Source organism: Leptosomus discolor, chromosome 1 (genome assembly GCF_034619465.1).
Source record: "Leptosomus discolor isolate bLepDis1 chromosome 1, bLepDis1.hap2, whole genome shotgun sequence".
Taxonomy (NCBI): domain Eukaryota; kingdom Metazoa; phylum Chordata; class Aves; order Leptosomiformes; family Leptosomidae; genus Leptosomus; species Leptosomus discolor.
In genome coordinates this window covers 103,566,100-103,583,928 of record NC_141391.1, presented here as the reverse complement: position 1 = coordinate 103,583,928, position 17,829 = coordinate 103,566,100, and the positions used below count along the sequence as shown (strand labels likewise).

The following is a 17,829-nucleotide window of genomic DNA, read 5'->3' as shown; positions in this document are numbered from 1 at the left end:
TTAGAAAACCTGTGTGGTTTCTTCTCTCAGCTTTGTTACTGACCTTCTGGATGGCATTGGGCAAGTAATTTCAATCCCTCAGCCCCAGTTTGCACCTCTAGTGTGTGAGAGTACCAATGCTGACCACCTCTATAAGGAGTTTGGATGTTCCATCCCCAGGGAAGGTTGATTCTGGTCTCCCTTGTAGACGATAGCAGAGGATAGACGTTTGACAACTCAGATCTCTGCAGATGAAGGTTTATTCTTCAGCCAGTGAAGAGCTTTTGGTTGTGACGAGTAATGAGAAAGTGACTTCCAGTTCCAGAAAGCATATATTTGAAATGTTTCCAGTATCGGGTATAAGATATCTGCAAACTTTTAAGTACAAGATAAATTTGAAGAATCTGATTGATTACAGAATGTACTGACAAATGTTTATAAAGTAATTTTGTGCCTGAAGAATAGGTGTGAAACTGTGTGTGAAAGCACTGGTAATTTTGGAGAGGAGACAATACACGGGGCTTTCTGCTTTGAATGTGAGACTGTGTGTGCTGCTTTAATTATACGCTTTATTATATATGAATCTTGTAAATACACTGATGAGAGTGATGGGAAGCTGCTTCATTATTTTGGAGGCTTACTCAAAATATTTTATTTCTTTCAGAGACTTGAAGATAGAAAATCTGTTGCTAGATGAAGACAACAATATCAAGCTTATTGGTATGAAACCAGTTTGGCAATTCCAGTAATTAAAATTGGTAGTTTTATAGAGTTTTTGAGACTTCATAATCCTGTATGTGACAACTGCTAATGTTGCTACAGAGAGGAGCTGAGAGAGTATAGATAGCAATCAAGCTGTTCCTGACAGCATCTTGTGAAAAAAATGTTCCAAATAATTCTGCTTTAACTGGGTATGGGAATAATCCTACATCTTTTAGCCAACAGCTTTCATATTCAAATTTGGAACTTTGTAAAGAATTAAAGAATTGACACCACAGAAGTAATTTATTTTATTATCTTGATAATTTCATATTTACTAAGGGTTGGATTCTGCTTCCGTATGCATATGATTCTGGTGAAGTCAGTGGGAGTTGCACACATTTTTAGCAGCTGGCAAAGTTTGGTCCTATATTTATATTTGTTAAATTTGCTTCCAGCACCCAACACAAAATTGGTTTAGAGGGCTGTTAAAAAATAAAGAAGATCAACGATAGAGTCTTGATTGTATTCCAGTATCAGTTGTACGCAGTGCTCGCTTCATTCAAGTTGTGTAGACATTTTAGATTAATCATCGGTGGGTATAGTCTCTCACTGCCTTTGCGTAACTTCCGTTAATGTGGGCATTGAAAAGAAAATATTCCCTTCATAAAATAAACCCCAAACATCTGTTTACATTTATCTCCATGCCTACACTTTTACCAACAGCAGTGTCTGTAGTTGCAGACTTAAAAACTCAACGGACTGTCTGTCTTCAAAAGGTTTCATGATCTAAAAAGTAATGAAAAGCACTTAACATTCAGGTCAAATGGACACTCACTGTAACGTGTAAGGCACATGCATCTCCAGACTAACAAGAGGTGGATGGTTAATGAAATGTGAAATATTAAAGATTTACTTAGGGAATTCAGTCTTTGGAAATATTACCCTGACTTTTAGTCATTACTCTGTAGTGAATCAACCGACTCTGGGAAAGTAATAGCAAAAGAGAACTCTGCATTACCTCAGCTATGGGTCAAGAGGATACCGATATGTTACCATGAATCATTCATCAGTAATGATGGATACCACCCATTGTCTTGATTTAGCAGATAAGTGAGACCAGATGGTTTGCAACAGTGCTATATGAACATCTGATAGATTTAAAGAATTTCTGTAACTTTCCTGTTATTGGGTGTTTGATTACACAACAGTATGTGAACTTGACATGCAAACCCAGGCCTAATCAGATGATACGTGTAAAATTAAAACTCACATGCCAAAAAATTACTTGAGAACTCTTCCTGCAGTTTCATTTGCTTCGGTTGCATAGAAAGGTCTCCTCACTGTGGGTGGTGTGGGAAGAAGAGAGAAAAGAGACAGTTTGATCTTCTGTAGCCTCACTAACGTTGAACTGAATTGTCCTCAGGTCTGCAGCCTGATGTTTTAAGCAAAGCAGATTGTACACAGTATGTATTTTAAAACAAAGCAATTAAATACCACCATCCAGCTGGGTATGTTACAGAAAAAGATTGCTTGATTAGTAATAATTTTGCTGTAAGTAAAAACAGATTTAATATCACTGTCAGCTCATGCCCTGTCTCGCTAGTGATGCTGGTGATCTCCAGTTGTTCACCCTGAAAAAGCAGTGCCTCCGTTCTTCACACTCTATCTGCTGCACTTGTGGGGAAAGCTGGAGTGGGAGCTGCAGAAACCAGCCTCAGGTCCATGGGCAACCTCTCCTCACCAATACCTCTTTTTCAGGTGGTAGCAGAAGTAGTGCTTGAGCTGCCATGCAGCTTTCCATTGCCACCAGGGTTTCCCAGGACAAGGAGAATTTTCCAGCACCCTTCTGTGGCTGATGGAATAAACCAGATAATTTATAGACCAGATAATTTACTCCTCTTCCTCCTCCCTGCCTGTTCCCAAACTCAGCTCATTCAGCACTTAGTACAATATTTTATGTAGTCTGTCTTTCTAGAAATGTGATGGATCAGTTGCGTTTTGAGGAATTATGTGCTGCTTTTTATGCTTGGGAGAAGAGACTTTAAGCTACAAAACCAGCTCACATGAACTGCTTTGGGGTGCAGCAGCAAATACAGTAGTACCTAATAAAAACATTGCTCTTGCAATAACTGTGAAATGAAGAAAACCCACCATGAAGTAGAAAGAAAAAGTGAAATGAAAATTAAAAATGTACCAGGAAGCGACATTGGAAGTCCCTGCTTGTTCATGCACTTCAGTGAGAACTGAATCCCTTGAGTCCCTGTCTTCACCCAGCTGCTTAATGGCACCTTGCTTTTCTTACTCTTTTTAGCTATGTGACAAGGTGGTTTATAATATGTTCTTAGATAGTATTATTAGAAAAATTCTATTTGTTGTGTTAAGTGGACTTACTCTTAGCTGTTTGTTAAGTCACAAATCTAAGAACATCAGGATTGGAAACAGTGGAAATAATTCACTTCTCTTCATCTACCAGCTCATGGTGGTAGGTGTCTGATAAAGATGCCTTGAAAAGCCACTCATAGTCCATGCAAAGTTCTTGGCATCCTGCTTAAGGACCCTGCCAACGCGTAGCTCTGTGGAGCTGTGCTGTCCATGAGTTTGGTGCTAAGGCTTCTGTTATTTAATAACTCTTTCCCTATGCCAACTGTCACAGCTTCAGAGATAGCCATATATCCATTGCTTGATGTTGATTTTCTGGAGGCGTTAAAGAGTAGTAGTGTAATGCGATACTTCGATAGTACAAACAGTGGGGGTGGTGGAGTTTCCATGTCATAATATTTATTTTGGAAAACCAAGTGTGGCCTTTGATCTGAATTCTATAATTAGTTCAGCTTATTGAAAGGAAGCCCAAGACAGAGGCAGGAATGGCAGTGAAATTTTCAGTGCTGGTGGTAATACCATTCTTATCAAGATCAGCAGTGCATCCATAATAAAAATCACTCTGCGATCATGATGTGCTGCCACGGTGTTAATAACAATATTCCCATTTCTTTTGCAGTAAAATCCCTGTCCCCAGTATGTATGTGTTTGCATGCATTCAGCATTTCAGCAGGCAGCAGGAAAGAGTATAGCAGCCTAGATTAAATGAATGAGCTGAAAAAAAGTTGATAAGGTGTTTATAGTTCAAGCAAATAAGATAATGAAAACCTCCACTAGAGTATACTTCGATTGATAAATGATAAAAGGATTTACACCATCTCAGAATATAGCCTTTGAATACTTTGATTGTAAAACATTGCATTACAGTCACGTAATTTTGAGGTGGTATGACACAGTAGGGTAAAGACCATGAGTAATACTGTGTGGAGATATTATTTCTAGGAGTTTTTAAAAGTATTTTACATTAACATAACTCATCCCAGGCCATAGCTAATAAATACGTTAATTAAGTAAATGGATCCTCGGAAGTATTTGTATAAGCCCCAGGGATAACGCATATCTAGCAGAGTTGATTAAGCAGTGTCCAGAGACAATTGTTTTCCATCAGAGGTAAAGAAGTTGTCTTGAGCCTCCCTTCGGTTTTGACAATGTTCTCCAGCAAAACCCCTTTGAGCCTCTTCAGATGTTGAATATGGTGATTCGTGTCTCTCTTGTGCTTGTCTCGCTCTCAGAGCTGCAGCCAGTCTCAGAGCTGCAGCCAATCAAGTGAAAAGCGCTATGCAGTCCTTTAGGCACTCCAGCTTACATAGTCGTCTTTATAATCACTTTTTTTTGTAAGCATTATTATTTTTTCTCTTGGTTTTGTAAGGGAACAAGGTTTATGTGACCGTCCTGTCAGGGCTCTTCTAGTACCTTGAGGAACTCCTGTCTAGTTTCAGCGAAATTTAACATGGGATAAAAGCTAAAGGACAGGCCACTACTTCAAGTCTTGTGCAAATAAGTAGGCAGATAAAGGAGAGAGACCCAAATTAATGACTTTGTAGAGAGAGAGTATTGCATGGGCTCAACAGTTGCCTGCTACATTTGACCTGCAAGATGTGATGCTTTTGGCCCAGCTAAGCAGGTGGATAGCACACCCAGAAAGCTGCTGTTTTACAAGACATGTGGATGCAAGACACAAGCCTATAGGAAGAGAATTCAGTGGTCTGCTTCTCCGGACTGCCTCATTTATGTATAAGACAGTTTTCATTTTAAACACACATGCATTCTGGAAATTTTTCAGAAGACTGGATTAAAAAAAGCAACAGAACATGTCAGTGTTCTTAATAGCAGTATTTTTGTTGTTGCAACAATAACAAGTTATTAATAAATGTGAACATCTTTGATTGTGACCTCTCTAGAGCCTCTGCTCCTTGATATGTTGCCCTGCAGCAAAGGCTGTTCTTCCAGCCTGTCAGATTTTCCCATGCCATCCTCCTACTTGCAAGCTTTGTCTTACTTCTTCCCCTTATCATGTCAAGTTGTTTGACTTCACTTTCAAGACCCTCTGCAACCTCTCCTCGCCTTCCCATGTTGTCTCTCAGGCTGTGGTTTCATAATTGCATTCTCCCAAGCCAAGCATCTATTAGGCAGGGTGGGCTTGCACGTTGCCCTAAGCCACTTCTGCCACTGGTGCGACTCTGTCTGCCTTTCTTTCCTTGCTTAGTGGTTTAATTTTTAAGACCCTTTCTTAAACCCAGCTCAGCCTGCAGCCATACCAGCACTGGAGCAGACAAGGGAGATTGGGGGAACACCCTTCTCGGCACCAGCCTGGGCTTGCACTGGTGGAGAGCACTTGAGAAGCTGCAGCTTCTGTCAGTATGGAGAGGCTGCCTCTTGTCTCTGATCAGCTCATAGTGCCAGCCTTTGCCAGTCACTTGTTATTATTGCCAGCAAAAAAGCATTAGATACACCCAGGGGCCAGAAATACAATAATTCAAGGCAGACGTTGGGAAGGGGGGGGGGGGGGGGCAAATCAAAACATTCCCCTTCTTGCTCCAAGATCTCTCTGTGTTATTTCAGAGCTGAAATGCTGACTCTGCAACCCTATGCACTTGTGCATTGCCACAATAGTCCCAGAGAGCAGCCCCCACCACCTTACATCTGATGGTTCATTTACATGATTTAGAGGAGAATGTTAAAGAAGTCCCACTTAAACTTGGCCTCTACGTAGCATACTGCAGCAGTATGGAATCCACAACAGCCCGAGGTAGCTTTCTGCCCCATGCACATCACGTAGTGCCTGGGGCAAGCTCAACTCTGGTTGTTGCCATCCAGTTCACAGTGAAATGTAGTTGCTTTGTGTATGAAATCGATAATTGTGCATGTTTTAAGACTTTTTTATTGTTTGTGGAAATCTCTGGTTATTTGGCATCTCAGAGAAACAAATTATATAGAATTTTTGCATGTGGATGATCTTTTTCTTAGGCAGTTCGTTGCTTAGCTTTTGGAAAAAAATGTGCTTTTTTTTTTCCCCTTGTGTTCCAGCATGGTTTTACTGTATCTGTCTCTTTCATAACTCTGTCTCTGTGCCTTTCACAGACTTTGGATTGAGCAACTGTGCAGGCATCTTGGGTTATTCTGATCCATTCAGCACCCAGTGTGGGAGCCCAGCATATGCAGCCCCTGAACTTCTGGCAAGGAAAAAATACGGGCCCAAAATAGACGTTTGGTCCATGTGAGTTACTTCTCCAGTTATAATTGTTATTACTGTCATCATTAACCATTGCTGAAATGAGAAACATTATTCATGTATTTGGCTACTCGGAGCAAGAAAATCTGTTTAACTAGTGTGACTCTGTGAAGTAAATTATGCAGATACCTTGGTTTTGAAATAGATCTTTAAGTACCTGTATATAGATTGATAGAAGATATAGCATGGAGAGATTGCAGTAAGCATAACTGTTGTTCAGACATAGTAGAAGACATGACTGGCACAAGAAGACCAGCAGCTTTTTTAGTTTTCCCCAAGCATTTTCCTCAAGCATTCACATGGGCTCTGTGCACTATGTGCAGTCCAGTCCAACAAGAAATGTGAAATCGAGTCAGGTCATTGCTTTGAAAGCACAGCTGTTAAAGGGGAAATAAAAATGGCCAGAAAATTTTTGAGCCTTTGTGAGCTTACTAGTGTTCAGGCAAAAGAACAAACAGAAGTCCCCGGTGCCAGAGGTAGAGTAAGCCAGAAAGATGTTTTGGAGTCAATGACTGCAGTACTGTTTTAGACTGCACAACTCCCAGCGCTCTCCTGTTGACCATGGACATGGTGCCGGTCATCCTTGTCAGTCCTGGAGAGGAATTAGTTCAAGCCAGTTGAGTTTTAGCTTTTTCTTTAGTATCAATAGATTTTCCCTCACCTAGTGGAGATAATAACATTTGAATAAATTTTAATGGAATAACAGAATTATGACAGTTCCCAAGTTGATGTATTTGGAATGCTTGGAAAATGTGAAGTATGGTATAAGTACTACTAGTGCTAAGAAAGATTTCTCACTACAGCAGTAGGCCATCCGTCCTCATCAGGGTTGAGAGCACCAGCCCTGAGGAATGCAGACAAACAGAGCACAGTCGTTCTTGTGAACATTTAAACTTCTCCAGTAATAATGTCCTGCTCTTTTTTTGATAATAAAAAGAGAAAATATGGTTAACTCCTACCCTTCCTCATAGCTGAACAAATACTGTCTGTGATCACAGTTCGTGACAGCACACTGGTTTAGTTTCTGTCTGTTCACATACATGTGTTCAGCAGACTGGGAGAAGAAATACTCAAAAGGGAGGAATTCCACTCAAATTAAATTTAAAGCCCTTTTAAGAGGAAAAAACAGGAGTGCCCAACCCGCTTTTCATTGCTGACTTTGCTGGGCATAAACAGGCAGTAAGTTTTCTGCTCTGAAAAGTGTAATTTTCCACACCTAGTCTTTGGGCTGCATAAGAGGCCGTGGAGGTCAACTTTGGGCACTGAACCAGGACCTGTGATGTCCCCATTAGTGCAGACAGTCATTCCACACCCGGGGCAGCACCAGGACAAGGCCTCCAAAAGCAGCATGTTTATGTAGCCTGAGGAGAGACTTAATTGTGGCATGGCATTTAGCCGAGGAGTTGCCTAAAAGCTGGGCTCAGTTCTGTGGCTCCCAGCTTATGTCCTACAGATTGTGTGACCCTCCATGAGCAAAACTCTGGGAGTTCTTGGCCAAAGCGTTGTGTGCAAGAGAAGAGAGAGCGGGTTTTTGTCTTTTTTAATGGCTGTCAGACATTAAAGATGAAGTACAGTCAGTAAGACCTAAGCCTAATTTTTTCCTTGTTCCTGATCATTTTGGTTTCATTTTGTCTGTGTTTTCTTTTAGTGGGGTGAACATGTATGCAATGTTGACTGGAACATTACCTTTTACTGTGGAGCCATTCAGCTTGAGAGCTTTATACCAGAAAATGGTGGACAAAGATATGAACCCTTTTCCCACCCAGCTCTCTACAGGTAATCAAGAGGGTGTACTGGGACCTATTCAGATCCAGTCAGTCAGAATCATTGCGTTGAATTCTGGATTGTGAGTCCTACTACTGACACGGCACACTAATTGTGAAAAATACTCTTTTTTTTTCATTTTAGTCTCCAAAAGACCTGCATGAGTTGCTGTAGTATAACTCCTTTTGCTTTGACTTTGGTATGTGAGCTGGAGCAGTGCCAAGTTGTGCTGTATATGAGAGAAGAACAAACCTGTGAAATTGCTTTTGTAGAGCAGTTGGTCAGTTTTGCATGTTCAGATGATTTTAACGTAGGGTATGGATGCATGAACACATTATTTTGGAATAACAGATTCCTGGGCATTACCATGACTAGGGTTGAGTGATAAGCTACCTCAAATGACCTTATATTTTTTATGGAATAATGACATGTACACGAAAAGTTATTTTGGGACCATGACTTGTGATAACCTTTGTGTGTTCACAAAATGCAAAATTGTTGATGTATTAGTATTAGAAATATTAATTCCTGCTTCAAAGCCATGTCACTAGGCAACAGAATAATTTTTCAGCTTATAGCAAGACCGTTGTCAGCATTTGGAACAAACTCTGGTTTGTAGTTGGGTTTTATTTTTGTATGCTAAATTTGTTGTTCATGGAGAGCTTCTGTTCTCCTTATCCGTCAGCCTGTTTACAAGGGACATTCAATAAAATTAAAAGATTCCAAACAGAAAAAGGGTAACAGAGCATACATTTTCACTCAGTACACTAAGGATGGCAACAATTGTTACCAGATATAAGAAAAAGCCCTTGGAAGTTGTGTCACAGAATGAATTCTCCAAATACAGATCTACCTGCATATGGAAGAAGTAGGTGGTTAAGGGCTTTCTCATACGGGTTGTCCATGGATCAGGTGGAGTATGCTGTTCCTTGTTCACTCAGCATCTATATGAAGTACACTTGGCCTGCCAGCATTTCATATTGCTGGTATGTTGTAAAGTGTGAGGTTTACAAGTGAGCTGGGATGCTGCAAGTCTTGCCGTCTATTTGACACAATTAGAGTGTTTGGTATTTCCATTCCGGAGACTTCCCGTTAGGATTCAGTTGCACAAAATGGCTATTTTAGTGTTCTAGCACATGCTCTAAAGCCCCACTGAGTAAATTAAAAGAAAGATTATACTGACTGCTTTGTGCTGTGCTGATCTAGATGCCAAATCCTGTATCAATTGCAAAGTTTCTCTTGAATTCAGGGACTTGCATGTCATAGTAAACATTTTGGAAGTTTGGCAAAAAATTTACCAAACTTACCTCTGAGAGTGAGGCTTTTACCAATAAAGGCTTTTATTGGCTGTGTAGTGTCTTTCAACCAATGGACTGTATCCCAAATAATTGTTTTCTTTCAGTTGTCTTTCAGTGGGAGGTTTCACTGACTTCACTGGGACAACTCTTCTGTTAAAGGCTGAATCACCCACAAAAGGCCTGTAAAAGAGCAGACCTTGGGTAGCAAAAAAGATAATATTACTTTTGACAGGTTTCATTTTACTGTTTCATTCATCCTGCCATTTTATAATGGAGATCAATTTTTCTTACAAATGCGTCTCTGTAGCATTTGTAGCTCACTGACACTGTGGTCTCTAGTCAAAATGGTATTTTGTTTATCCCGTGAGAACTATAGCAGCTTGAACTTTCAGAGGTGTTGGCAAATTAATGGAATAGATTTAAACGTGTTAAGCTTTACTTACTGTGAACAAAGGTACGCATCGGTTCTTGATCTAAGTCAGTGGCCTTGCACGTTCACTGACATGGCAAACTGTGATTTAAGATGACGTTTGTTCTTGCCACAGAACAAATAGGGGTCAGTAGGTAGAAACTCTGCTCCTTTGCTCTGCGAATTGTTGTGTTAACATCTTAGGTTTATGGATCTTTTTCTTTAATTGGGTTTTCTTTTTCTGTAAATCCACATATACAGCGGACATTTTTTGCAGCAGTCTGTTTTGCTTGTTCAGTATATTGTCTTTCAATATTTAATTTCACAGTTACTGAACACACAGTCCCATTGTAAAAGTAGCCAGTCTTATCACTAAGCAAGAGCGTATTTTATTTGTGTTAGTTAAAATGTTGGGTGACCATGGGTGCCCAAAGGAACTGTGTAGCAACAGGGAAAATTTGGAGTTAGTGTTTGATGTTCCCATTTAGGAAACTGGTTTTCATTAAGCTTCTTAAACAACACAGCTATCTGATTATTGATTTTAGGTGAGCAGAGTTCAGTTGCTCAGGAAGTTGATATTCACCTTGCACCTTTTTTTTTGTCAATTTACTGCTTCTGTATGCTCATGGTCTTCCTTCTGGAACAGAGGAGTGAAGTGGAGATGAGAAGAAAAGCCATTGTCTATCCATGCCTGTAGTTTGGAGGAAGGATTTTATTAGGTGAAACTTGCTTGTGGCTTGTGAAATGACCTCATTGCATTTTCTCTGGCTGGTTTTGTAAGCAATAGCTGTATAACTAATTATAACCAGACACACCCTCAGAAATGGCTTCAGACGCATTGGGTGTGAAAATAGGTTGGGCAGCTTCATGTTTTCTCCCTGGGGGACTAATTTTGCTGTCCCACAGCTGCGTGGCTAACTGGAAAAGGCTTCTCTCCTCCTCGTCCCATCTGACAACTCAAATCAGCCAAGGTGCTGTTACTCAACTCTTCCGTGTCATCTGGGTCTGGCCAGCCAAGGAGCCTTCTGGGGGTGGATCTTCTCTCTAGAATTGGTTTCTACTGATCTGGATCTGTTGTTTTCTATGGTGCTTTGCAGGCTTCATTTAATTATTCAGCCTTTTGCCGAGGGGGAGCAAAAAAGTAAGATTTTTAAGAAGACATTAGCTGATTTGGGGACCGAGGGTAGTGGTGATGGAGGAGGAGGGTGTTGGTTTGGGGAGGGGTTATTTATTTAGCTCTGAACCCGTGGATGCATGTGGTTTCTAACACAGAGATGGGGAAAGTACTGGAGAGAGAGGAGATGAAATGGAAGAACAAGGCATTTGTTGTTTGTCCTAATGGGGGGTTCTGCACCCGAGAGGTGTGATGGGGGCCACTCAGGACATATGGAGAACAGCTGTAGCATCAGCTTCCAGCAGGTTTATGAACTTGGTTGAAGGCTTTTCCTTTTCTGCGATATTGCTGTTGTAGGAGAAGAAAAACAATGTTGGGAAAGATTTAAGTAATCTTATATAAATCAGTGATTTGTGGAGAGAGCTTAGAAAAAATCCAGCCAATGCATAGCTGAACCAGTAAATACATAATTGTAACTATCTCTCTTCCACATATAAGCTTCTTGACGGTAGACCTGCGTTGAAGTGGATAGCCTTTCAGGGCCCTCTCCAACTGATACTTGATTATTGCAGGGTGTTGAATGCCAAGGTTACCCAAGCTGTTAGGAGTTGGCAGCTATTGCATCTAACCTTGATTTATTTGAGGAGAAACCCTTCCTCGTCCACTGTCCTGCCCTGGCGCATCAGCCCAGCCGTCCTGTCCCATGCGGTGCATGGGGGGTGATGCAGGTGGGCTTGGAGTGGTAAAAATGCTTGGGAGGACAGCCAGGCAAACATGGAGGAGGCAGCAGTCTCATAGAGGAGAACCTGTGAAGGGCAGCAGTGCTGTGCCTAGGTTAACTTTTATGCCCTTTTCAGATGAGGACGTCGTGGCCTCACCAGCAGGCGTATTATTCTCCTTAAATTGCATATGAAAACAGGGATTCACGAGGGTTTCACTGTATTGCTGGTGGAGAAGACATGTCGCGGCTGCTTTGCTTCAGAGTAGGGGATGGCATGGTGCCGAGTGAGCATGCTGTGGTGGTGAGACCAAATGACTGTAAAGCTGAATGAGAAGGCTGGCTCATAATTTCGCAGTTTTCTAGCATTGAGGCGTTACCAAATCCAGTTTGATCTGCTTTGTGATGCAAGCCTTTATGGGGTTTGATTTGCCTGCACTGAGCTGAAGTAGCTGTGTTGGCAAGGCTGTACTGCAGCTAACCCAGGAGACACCATCCTGTGCCACAGTGCTCCTGTGCTGCCACTGCCCACGGCACCTGTGCTAATAAGGTGACGGCTAGGCACGACACACTCAGGAGAGCATGGAAGGGGAACTGCAGCTCTGCTGTGGAAGAAGGTGGAAAAAAGCCCCCAAGGTCCTGTCCATCTGACCTGGAGAAAACTGTGCTGCAGCCATCACTTCTGCCTCTTGCTTGCCATTGACTTAATTTGGGACTCACGTGGCATCGTCTCACTTGACTGTCTCTCCTCTACAAAATAATTCTGATTGTGGTTTTCCCAGAATTAGGTTTCTTTATCTTTTGTGCAGGGAATTGTAGAGGACACGGTTAACTCTTTACTATCTTGTAGCTGATAAACTGAATCTAGCCATGATAATTTGAGGAATAAAGACCAGACCTAGTTAAAACAGAGTTTATTTTCAGCTCAGATAGGCACTTCTTGTGAGTCTTTAAGCAAATCACTTGATTTCATTGCTTCTAACCATATAAGAAGCACATGACTTAAAGATACCAGAAAAGTACTTTGAGGGTTTTTGCAAGAAAATCCCAAGGGATGGTTGAATGTCACTGAAAGTTGAAGGTTCAGTATCTGAAAACAGAACGAAGCCCATTAATTTCACTGTACTCTTTTAATTTGGCTAGAACCTCCTGCAACTAATTGTAGGTTGGATGGAAGCCAGGAGAGAATTTGTCCTTATACTGTCAAAGCGAGCCCAGTTCTCCATGTCTTCTCTCCCAGCTGTGCATCCCTCTGCTCCCCTCCTGCCCAGTCCATCTCCTTCTACTTTAAACACAGATTTTGAGTGATTTGCCTCTGACCTGACTCCAGCCTCTTGTCCTCATACAAAAATTAAGTTTTGGCTAACCTGCTCAGAAACTTCAAACAAATTGTGAAACAAAAGGTGCTTTTTCTCCTCTCCTTTATGACTCTATAAATCATTGTGACTATAAATCGTTGTTTATTTTACTTACTAATCCCTTATCAGTTTTTCCTTTTTCTCAAGGACGTTAGAGCATACCATAAGGAAAGTGTTCCTTTTCAGTATATTCTTGGTCAGGCTACACACCTGTAGTAACTCAACTACTGTGTTAAGTCATAAAGCAGATGACACAGCTATTCACTTTTTTCTTGCTTTCTTCACAGCGGCCGTAAACTTTCTACGATCTCTACTAGAGCCAGATCCTGCAAAGAGACCAAACATCCAACAGGCACTGGCAAATCGATGGCTTAATGAGAATTACCCTGGAAGAGCACCACCTAATGTCACATATCCCAACAGGTACTGTGTGAAAGAGTGGAGAAAGCCTGCCAGAGTGTATGTACATTATGTATGTTAAAGTGTGAACAACTCTGGTTTTTCAGTCCCATTTGTGTGACAGCATCCCAGTGTATTTCCTGGGATTGCTTTGGTGACTCCATCCTAAAAGTTGTTAGGATTGGCCATTGAATATGCGTTGCTTGAAATACCTTAAATTAGAAGCTGGCTACAATGCATTGTTTGCAGGGTGATCTGGGGTGCAGATCATATGATTAGTTAGCTGCAGACTTTGCAGTGGGTACATGTGACAGGTAGTTCTGATCTTCTCCTTGTTTGTCAGTAAAAGCCAAACTAGTTTTCCAGTAGAGTCTATGCCTGTTTTTGATACACACGTGACATTCTGTGGGTTAGGTAGATACACAGACCGTGGTGAGAAAGGTCAAGAGTTAAATGATGTTGCTTTGTTGGTTGTTGATCTTGAAAACCTGTGCAGTGCTGAATGCATGACTAAATGCAAACAGAGAACGAATCTCAGTCAAGCATCCATCTAGGGAAAAAGAAAAAGAAAGAAAGATACTTGTGGTCCACTTTGGTTAGGAGTAATCTTGCTTGACTTTAAACATCTGCAGTGTAGAGTTGACACATGAGCCAGCCAGCCTGGGCTCTCGTTGCAATCAATGGAGAGAAATAAGGGCACTTGTTACAGAATGATTCATCTGACTTCTTTTTGATACTGCAATAGGATGACTTTGTGCCCAGGAGATCCAAGTTCCTCTCCAGTGACTGTAAATGGAGCTTCAGGCAACTTACTTAGAAATTTATGTCTATATTTGATCAGATAAAACCGCCTTCCTGTATCAAAGCCCTCCAGCTGTGTCTCATGCACGACCTAGTGCCTGCAGAAGATTAACTGTAGGAGTTACTAGCTTGCAGGCCAAGTTCCTAAGGAACAGTGAGGCAAAGACAGCAACTTAAAGCCTAATTTTGATGCTTAAAGTTCGGTAGTGCCCCAAAATTTCTGTCCTAACTTGCTAAGAGGGGAGTCCCTGAGTGAAGATCCTAACTTCCACCCCGCTGTAGTGTACTTGGTTGCTGGATACCAGATGTAGCATATGCCTAGAGGCATGACAACTTTTGTTTGAATGTCTGAACTACTGTCCTCCACCCAAAAATGATTTGGTATTCACCAACCAGGCCATCTTTTTGTGTCGGTGCCCTGAAGGACTCGGTCCCATAGGCACACTCAAGCCGTGCATACAGCCAGCCTTCAGCATTCAGCCCAGGTGACAGCTTTGCTGGTAAGAGTGGCCCCCACCTGTTTTCCCTTGTGCTTCACTTCTAGCCAGATGAATAGAGTGTGTTTCAGAGCCAGGGGTCCAACCCCTGTGGGGCTGAGAGGCACCTGCAGCACCCCTCTGTTCCTGCTGAAGCAAGTGATGAGCGCTGCCACTGCTTGATCATCTTGAGATCTGAGCACAGAAAATCAGTTTGAGCCCTGAATCTCCGGACAGCCTTTAGGAATTTTTTGGAGACCTTTCCCTCTAACATTGCTGTTGGCTGGCTTATGGGTCGCAGCCTCCATGTCCAGGCTCCTACCTGAGTCACCTCCCTTTCCCTCTGCATTGACAGGGAACAGAGGTGCCCTAATTTAGCAGCAAGCATTTCCCTTCCAAAGGCCGTGTCTTAACTTTCAAGTACTGCATTGTGGAGAATCGCTGTGACTGCGCTGTTCTTTGACCTGAGGAGACTGACAGGTCTCTTTCAAAATATGGCTGGATAGATATTGAGCAGCTTGGATGCCTGGAGGCATCACTAGAGCCATCCACTGAAACAGGGAGGGCAACTGTGAGGCCAGCTGCCTGCAATCCCCAGACCTACGTGGACAGAATATAAACGTGGCGCCTACAAACAGTTGTTTTACAAGGAATAAGAATGAGAACAGGCAGGCCCATTATCTTGACATTACTGCCCCAAAATTAAGGGCAGTTGAGTTAATTTGTGTAATATGCTGTCCAACAAAAGGAAATCTGAGTTTCTATGGTGCGTTGGACTGTACTGAAGTATGGTACATATGAACATTGTATGGTAAAGAAAGGGAAAACAAGTGTAAACTGAATGAGTCGTTAAGCTAATGAAATCACTGTCATAATGAGTCTAATCAATCTACTAAATCTGGCATCTGTTAAGTGAATGTAAATGTAACTGAGAGCTGTATGGGTAATTTAATTCCTTTGCTGTGCATGTCTTATCTGCAGAAGAGGAAAAAAGACAGAAATAGGGCTTGAATGTGCTTTCACAATTCTTTTGCATTTGTAGGTACATTTTCATGCCTCTATTTTTTAATTCCTAGCTTGCAGCTGTTAGGCTTTAGTCAGGTTGTGGTGGAAGCATCCCTTCTAGAGTTTGCTCATTGGTGCAGTTAGGTAGGTTACTTACAGAAGAGGCCGGCCTCTATTAGATAGCATAGCTGTGCAATGCTCTTTATTTATAGAGTGCCTATTAATCATTCCCTCCTAAAGGCAGGCGAATCAAATGGAAGAACAGAAGAAAATGCAGTGATGAACTATAGAGAGGGCATATGTTTGCTTATGCATATGTGTGTATATGGTGATGATAATAATCCTTTCCTATTATAAGCACTTTTAAAAGAAACATCAATGTGGAATGCTATGCTTTGCTATTGAAAAAAAAAAAGGTTATTTCTTTCTTTCTTTTTTTCTTTCTCATTGCTCATTTGGTCTAAAACCAAAAGAAAAGTAGATATTGCTGTCTGAACCCAGATTTTATGTGAAGCTGTAAAGGATAAAAGCCATACAAATTATTTTTTTTTTTCATTTCAGTTTTTGGATAATATTTCTTTAGTTTAATTAGTCGATGCCCCAAGGATGACCTACCTAGACTTTGTCATACTGAAACCTTATAGAGAAAATACTCTGTGAAATTTGAAATATTAAAAGACATGGCCTGACTCCTTCTGAGCTTGCCTTGGAAAGTACCGCTAGAGTCAGCTTTGACAGAGTTTCTCCAAGTTTTTATTAGTGTTCAGATGTGGGTGAGATGTGTCAAAATAGTTCTGAAAAATCCACTGCTAAATTTGCAGACAATCACTTCCTGTCTTAATCGACACAAGCAAGGAGCTGTGTTATGTTTTTGCAGTGCTCTTCCACCATTTTGGGGGTTACACTTGTTGTTCCCAAGACAGGAACATGGTAGGAAAGGGAGAACATGGAGATAAGGTGGAAAAATGGCAGAAACTGCTTTTTCAGGAGAATATTCTCCCAAGCTTTTTATAAGCTTGCTTTTATTAAAGAAATTCCCTGAAGGCAAGCAAAATTCCCCATTTTGCTGAGCACTTCAAGTAGAAATTGCTTGAATTTCTTTTGCTGTCCAGATGCCTTAACGTGCAATGGCCAAGATAAGTTTTGCTTTTGAACTTTATAAAAACCAACCCCAAGCATTCCTTAGCTGCAGAACGAATGTTAATAAGCATGCCAAATAAAGGAAAAGAGTTATTTGAGGTTTTCCAGACTGTGTTTTACATTTTGTCTAAGTCCACTACATCAGACCCAGACTGCTGTCAGGCCATTCCTCACATCACAGGTGCACAGGATAGGGGGACAGCAGGGCAGGAGTGGGAAAGGTGGAGAGTCATCTTTTGAAGGGGGAAGGTAGGTTGTAAAAAAGCTCACAACCTAAGCTCCCCTAAGTTTCCTTAACCAGATATTAGGCTTGATATTAGGAGCAAGGAATATCCTTTAGAAACCAAATGAAACCCAGCATTTCTTTGGAGATGGATGGAAGTTGACAGGTACATCTGGGAAGCTGGCCAGCACATTTAGAGGTCTGAATAGGAGCAGAGTTCTTTGGAAAATCTGGTTTTAACTTAGACTGAGAAGATGCTTTGCCATTTCCACAAGGCTGCCTTACTTCATTTCTTGCCTTGGCTGAGTCTGTTATAGACTTTATAGAAGAGCACAGACATAAAACATGGTTTGTGCTTTTAACTGACATGAGTATAGTGGCAGTTTTACCATTTTGAAAGCTGCTGTAATAACCTCCCTGTACGTCCCCTTTCTCTGGCATGGAATTCCCTAGCTACTCAGTGCTTGAATATTGTGCAACAGGTAAGGGGTGAATCTGAATGCAGTGGTGTTTGATTACAAGGAAAGAATCATTTCGGAAAGCCAGATGTAGCTACCTGAGATGGATTTTACCTCTTTTCCTTCAAAACCAGGCGGATGGTCTTGACAGTTTTCACTGGTCAGATGTAGGGCAGGCAGCATCCTGAGCATCATGGTGTCATTTCGCATCAGGGTAGGACATGGTGGGGAGAGTACTGTTCGTTCAGCTGTCACGGCTTCCCGCAGAACCCATGATTTCCAAATAGTCTAGCCTTTTCTTGCTTGCTCACGGGAGGAGAGAGCTAATCACTCCAATGTTACTGAGCCTTTCAGGCCTCTTCTTTATGCTGTAC

At 41.6% G+C, this 17,829-nt stretch overlaps 1 protein-coding gene across 3 annotated transcripts in view; it reads left to right on the top strand.

The window, feature by feature from the left end:
* The window catches only part of HUNK (hormonally up-regulated Neu-associated kinase), a 60,031-nt gene that overhangs the window by 28,119 nt on the left and 14,083 nt on the right, over positions 1–17,829 (top strand). For all 3 annotated transcript variants that reach the window (XM_086462088.1, XM_086462080.1, XM_086462072.1), the window contains exons 3-6: positions 644–699; positions 6,142–6,277; positions 7,941–8,068; positions 13,241–13,376. In XM_086462088.1, the coding sequence (XP_086318214.1) occupies positions 644–699; positions 6,142–6,277; positions 7,941–8,068; positions 13,241–13,376 (456 nt within the window). The remainder of the gene's footprint in view (positions 1–643; positions 700–6,141; positions 6,278–7,940; positions 8,069–13,240; positions 13,377–17,829) is intronic.